At 42.6% G+C, this 6,750-nt stretch overlaps 1 protein-coding gene across 1 annotated transcript in view; it reads left to right on the forward strand.

Moving 5' to 3' along the window:
• MASP2 (mannan-binding lectin serine peptidase 2) overlaps positions 1–6,750 on the forward strand; it is a 30,172-nt gene that overhangs the window by 8,856 nt on the left and 14,566 nt on the right. The window contains exon 6 of the mRNA XM_006866434.1: positions 3,018–3,165. Within this exon, the coding sequence (XP_006866496.1) occupies positions 3,018–3,165 (148 nt within the window). The remainder of the gene's footprint in view (positions 1–3,017; positions 3,166–6,750) is intronic.

The following is a 6,750-nucleotide window of genomic DNA, read 5'->3' on the forward strand; positions in this document are numbered from 1 at the left end:
GCTCCTTGGAGGCCAAGATGGCCAAACTTCGTCTCTCATACTTTGGACATATTGTCAGGAGGGAACAATCACTGGAGAAGAATATCATGCTTGGTAAGATGGAGGGTCAGAGAAAAAGAGGAAGACCCCCAATGAGATGGATTGGCCAGGTGGCAGCATTGATGGACTCAAGTGTAGCAGTGGTAGTGTTCGACATTGTTTAGTTCTGCTGTGCATGGGGTCGATATGAGTTCGTTCTGATGAAACCTAACAACAACAACAACAAGGGCACTTAACAGCAGTTTGTTTACAGACTGCAGTTTGTAAGCATTTCACTCAAATACTCTCTCTTCTGATCCTTCCTCATTAACATAACAAAGATCACCCATTTCCTAAATGGGATTATGACCATAGGGATGGTGGCTCTGTACAGAGTTTCTGAGGCTGTAAGTCTTTATGGGAACAGAAAATCTCATCTTTCTCCCCTAGAGCAACTGGTAGATTTGCATTACTGACCTTATGGTAAGCAGTCCAATTTATAATCCACTATGGGAGTAAGATGAGGCTTTCTACTCCCATAAAGATTTGTACCCTCGAAACTCTGTACAGGGTTGCTATGGGTCGGAACCGACTCGACGACACTTAACAACAACAACATGCTATGGCAAAGAACAAGGCACTTTCTTTCAAGAAAGTGAGGTGGCACAGGAGGCACTCACTCATCTCTGCAAAGAAATTTGGAAGACAACTATCTGGTCAACTGCTTGGAAGAGATCCATCTTTGTGCCCATTCCAAAGAGAGGTGACCCAACAGAATGTGGAAATCATCGGGCAATCTCTTTGATATCCCATGTGAATAAATTTTGCTAAAGGTAATACAGAAACGGCTGTAACCATACATTGACAGAGAACTTCCTGAGATTCAAGCTGGATTCAGAAGAAGCCGTGGAAAAAGGGATATCATTGCGGATATCCGATGGATCTTGGCATAAAGCAGAGAATATAAGAAAGATGTTTACCTGTGCTTTATTGACTACACAAAAGCTTTCAATTGTGTGGATCATGACAAGCTACGGACAACAGTGCGAAGTATGAGTATTCCGGAACACTTCATTGTACTCATGAGGAATCTGTACCTGGACTGAAAGGCAGTTGTTGGAACAGAACATGGGAACACTGAATGGTTTAAAATAAAGAAAGGTATGCGACAGGGTTATATTTTGTCATCATACTTATTTAACATGTATGCTGAGCAAATAATCTGAGAAGCTGGGTTCTATGAAGAAAAATATGGCATCAGGATTGAAGGGAAACTCATTAACAACCTGCAATATGCAGTTGATACAAGCTTGCTTGCTGAAAGTGAAGAGGACTTAAAATATTTACTGGTGAAGATCAAAGAACTCAGCCTTCGGTATGGATTGCATCTTAGTGTAAAGAAAACAAAAATCCTCACCACTGGACCAATAAAATTGAAGTTGTCCAGGACTTCATTCTTCTTGAATCAACTATCAACACTCAAGGAAGCAACAGTCAAGAAATCAAATGATGTATTGCATTGGGCAAATCTGCTGCAAAAGACCTTTTTAAAGTGTTGAAGAGCAGAGATGTCAGCTTGAGGACTAAGGTGTGCCTGACCCAAGCCATGGTATTTTCAATAACCTCATATGTGTGCGAAAGCTGGACAGTGAATAAGGAAGACCACAGAAGAATTGATGCTTTTGAGTTATGGTGTTGGAGGAGAATATTGAAAGTGCCATGGGCTGCCAAAAGAACCAATAGATCTGTGTTGGAAGAAGTGCAGCCAGAGTGTTCCTTGGAGGCCAAGATGCCAAACTTCGTCTCTCATACTTTGGACATATTGTCAGGAGGGAGCAGTTACTGGAGAAGGATATCATGTTTAGTAAGGTGGAGGGTCAGAAGAAAAGAGGAAGACCCCCAGCAAGATGGATTGGCCAAGTGGTAGCATCAATGGGCTCAAGCATGGCAACAATTGTGAGGTTGGCCCAGGATCAGGGACTGTATTGTTCTGTTGTGCATAGGGTTACTATGAGTCAGTACCAATTCAATGGCACCTAACAACAACAACAACGTTATCAGTGTGTAGTAGTTACGAATTCGTCTGCTAACCTCAAGGTCGAACCTACCTGCTGTTCCGCGTGAGAAAGATGAGGCTTTCTGCTCCCGTAAAGATTTACAGCCTCAGAAACCCTGTACAGGGTCGCTATGAGCGGGCACCGACTCCATGGCACACCACCACCACCACCACCAGTAGAGTCCTGGTGTGGTGCTGTGGGTTAATGTGCTAGCCTGCAAAGTCAGTTTGAGTCACAAGGTGGGTAGTTCAAGCTCACCCATCAGTTGCTCCTTGGAAACGCTATACAGGGTCGCTATGGGTTGGAACTGACTCAACTACATTTAACAACAACAACAACACTGCCAGTGCTCCTTAACCATAGGTATTGTTGTTGTTGTGGTTCAAACTGACCTTGCGGTCCAGTGTTTTATCCACAGCGCCACACCAGGACCCCAAACCATAAGCATAGTGATTAGGATTTACAATACTGTGGCGGGGGTGGGAGGCACAATACAATCCACACTACACAGAATTGGTCCTCTTTGAGGAGTGGATGCTGTCCTGACCTAGGGCCAATTTAGCCCTCTGACCCAGCCTATCCCTCTACGCAGTTCCTAGAGGAGGGGACCTAGGAGTGAGGGATTTCTCCATGAGGCAGGCAAGAAGCTGGGAAGAGGACCTTCTAGCCAGACTTCCATGGGAATTCCTGCCCAGTGGAGGCTGCACACTCAGCTCCATTCCTACCCACACTCTCCATAGGGGTCCAAGCCAGGCGGTGACCTTCAAAGTGAGGGAGGGACTCCGGAACTCAGAGTGGGGCATTGCCGGACGCATGGCTAAATCTGCCTTTCTAGCTCTCCCTGGAGCTGCCGAAAGGCTGGGTGGCTTTTCTCTAACTCTGGTCACTCTGGCAGGGTTCTTGGTAGCAGGTCCTGATGTTCCTGAGATTTCTCTCTTTCAGATTCAAACTGACAAAGAGGAATATGGCCCATTTTGTGGTACAACATTGCCTCCCAGGATTGAAACCAAGAGCAACAATGTGACCATCACCTTTGTCACGGATGAGTCAGGGGACCACACAGGCTGGAAGATACGCTACACGAGCACAGGTGAGAACAAGCAGGTCTCTCTTGGATCCAGGTGGAAACTCAGAGCTTCTGTTTCTTTCAGGAGGGTCAAGGGCTGAAGGGAATGTTGGTCAAGAAGAGAGCTGTGTGTAAGTATTACATGTGAGCAGGATTGAATTCTGGGCCAGGCCTGGAGGTGCAGACCAGATATGAGTGTGGCTGCCTGTAGGCAATGGTTCCTTAAGAGGAAACATCACCTTTCCATCCTTCCATTCTTCTGCCCTTCCTTCCTTCCATCCATCTGTCCACCTTTTCTTCCACCATCCATTTATCCATCCTTCCATCAATTCTTAGTTTCTTAGTGCTGCCTGTAGTTGAACTATCACAAGATGCTGTAGTTGTTAGGTGCCCTTGAGTTGGTTCCAACTCATAGCAACAAGTTGGTTCCAACTCATAATGACCCTATGCACAAGAGAATGAAACACTCCCCGATCCTATACCATACTCACAACTGTTTACGTTTGAGCCCATTGCTGTTGCCACTGTGACAATTCATCTCACATTGTCTTTTTTAATGACGCTCCATTTAACCAAGCACGTTGCTCTTGATAACATGTCCAAAGTATGAGAGGTGAGGTTTTGCCATCCTGACTTCTAAAGAGCATTCTGACTGTACTTCTTCCAAAACAAATTGATTTGTTCTTCTTGCAGTCCATGGTACTTTTAATATTCTTCTCCAACACCATAATTCAAATGCACTGATTGTTCTCCAGTCTTCTTTATTTGTTGTCTAACTTTCACATGCATATAAGGCAACTAAAAGTAAATGGATTGGGTCAGGCACATTTCAGTTCTCAAATGGATCTCTTTGCCCTGTAACACTTTATAGAGGTCTTTTGTAGCAGATTTGGCTAAACCAATATGTTGTTTGATTTCTTGACTGCTGCTTCCATGTTTATTGATTGTGGATCTAAGCAAAATGAAGTCTTTGACAACTTCAATCTGTTTATCATTCATCATGATGTTCAGTATTGAGGATGCAATACTTTGAGGTGCAACCTATACCAAAGGCTGTGGTCTTTGATCTTCATCTTCTAAGTCCTCTTCACTTTTAGCAAGCAAGATTGAGTCATCTGCATATCACAGGTTGTTAATGAGTCTTCCTCCAACCCTGATGTCATGTTCTTCTTCACATAATCCAGCTCCTTGGATTATTTCCTCAGCATACAGATTGAATAAGTATGGTGAAAAGATACAACCGTGGCCCAAACCCTTCCTGATTTTAAACCATTCAGTATCCCCTCATTTTGTTCTAACAACTGCCTCTTGGTCTATGTACAGGTTCCTCATGAGCACAGTTAAGTGGAATACCCACTCTTCACAATATTATCTATAGTCTGTCATGGTCCAAACAGTCAAAAGCCTTAGCATAATCAATAAAGCACAAGTAAACATCTTTCAGATATTCTCTACTTTCAGCCAAGATCCATCTGACGTCAGCGCCGATGGATGTTCCTAGTTTCATGGCCTCTTCTGAATCCAGCTTGAATCTCTAGCAGTTCCCTGTCAATGTACCATTGTGACTGCTTTTAACTTATCTTTAGCAAAATTTAACTTGTGCCTGTGATATTAATGATATTGTCTGATGACTTCCTCATTCAATTTGGTCACCTCTCTTTGGAATGGGCACAAATATGGACCTCTTCCAATCGGTTGGCCGAGTAGCTGTCTTCCAAATTTTCTTGGCATAGATGAGTGAGCACCTCCAGTGATGCTTCAGGTTGTTGAAAGATTTCATTTTGTATTCCATCAGTTCCTGGGGCCTTGTTTCTCACCAAGTTTCAGTGCAGCTTGGACTTCTTCCTTCGGTACCATTGGCTCTTGATCATATGTTAGTTTGTGAAATGGTTGAACATCGACCTTTATTATTATTTCAACCATTTCTTTTTGGTGCAGTGACTCTGTGTATCCCTTGCATCGCCTTTAGATATTTTTTGCATCATTCAATGTTTTGCCCACTGTTGTTGAGTGGATCCCGACTCTTAACGACCTTACGCACAGTAGAATGAAATACAGTCTGGTCTCATGCTATCCTCACAATTGTTGTTCAACCTGAACCCATTGCTACTGCCCTGTGCCAGTCCATCTCATTGGGGGTCTTCTTCTTTTTCACTGCCCTTCCATTTTACCTAGCAGATATCCTTCACCAGAGACTGGTCCCTCCTGACAATATGTCCGAAGTATGAGAGATGAAGTTTCGTCATCCTGGCTTCCAAGGAGCATTAAAATTAAGTTGTACTTCTTTCCACACAGACTGGTTTGTTCTTTTAGAAGTCCATGGTCCTTTTAATAGTCTTCTCCAATACCATAACGCAAATGCATCAATTCTTCCACGGTCTTTCTTATTCACTGTCCAACTTTCACATGGATACATGAGGCCTATTGAAAATATCACAGTTTGGGTCATGTGTACTTTAGTCTTCAAACTGATATCTTTGTACTTGAACACTTTTAAAGAGGTCAGAGGTCTTGTGCAACAGATTTGCCTGATGCAATACATCGTTTGCTATCTTGACTGCTGCTTCCATGAGCATTGATGATTGATACAAGCAAAATGAAGTCTTTGACAACTTCAATCTTTTTTCCATTATCATGATGTTACTTATTGGTCCAGTGGAGAGGATTTTTGTTTTCTTTATACTGAGGTGTAACCCATACCGAAGGCTGTGCTCTTTGATCTTCACTGGTAACTATGGATATTATCTTATCATAGACATGCTGTACTTCAAGATAGATCTTGAAACGTTCTTTTTGATGATGAATGTAATGCCATTCCTCTTCAGTGTCATCCTGGCGTAGTAAACCATCTGATTAGCTGATTAAAAATGGCTACTACCAGTCCTTTTCAGCTCACTAATGCCTAGGATATCAATGTTAATGCGTTCTATTTCTTTTTCAACAACTTGCAGTTTTCCTAGATTCACACTTCATGTATTCCATGAATGGATAATCTCCTTATTTTGAGTTATGTCCCATCAGCACATGAAGGTTCATTAGCATGATCATGATCAACTCTACTTTGAGAAAGCAGCTCTTCTCCATCCATATTTTGAGTGCCTTCCAACCTGAGGGGCTCATTTTCCAGCACTGTATCTGACAATATGCTGGTGCTTTTCATCATGTTTCAGTATTCAGTATTCGTGAGCTGACAGTGTTCTACTGCTATTCATAAGGTTTTCAGTGACTAAATATTGGGAAGTAGTTCATCTCTCCTTCTTAGTCTGTCTCAGTCTGAAAGCTCAGCTGAAATATGTCTACCATGGGTGACCCTGATGATATTTAAAATACCAGTGGCATAGCTTCCAGCACCATGTAAACTACCACAGTATGATAGACGAATGGTGGGCTTTGTCCATAGAGTCCTTCGATATTGCAAGTCAGGGCTTGCATTTGTTATTCAGTTTCCTAAGCCTGAGAAATGCTAAGCATGTTCTTCCTTTTTGGTTTTCTAACTCCAGGTCTTTGCACATTTCATTATGATACTTAACTTTGTCTTCTCGAGTTTCCTTCTGGCATTATCTGTTCAGGTCTTTTACTTCATCATTTCTTCCATTTGCTTTAGCTACT

Source organism: Chrysochloris asiatica, unplaced genomic scaffold, assembly GCF_000296735.1.
Source record: "Chrysochloris asiatica unplaced genomic scaffold, ChrAsi1.0 scaffold00090, whole genome shotgun sequence".
NCBI classification, from domain to species: domain Eukaryota; kingdom Metazoa; phylum Chordata; class Mammalia; order Afrosoricida; family Chrysochloridae; genus Chrysochloris; species Chrysochloris asiatica.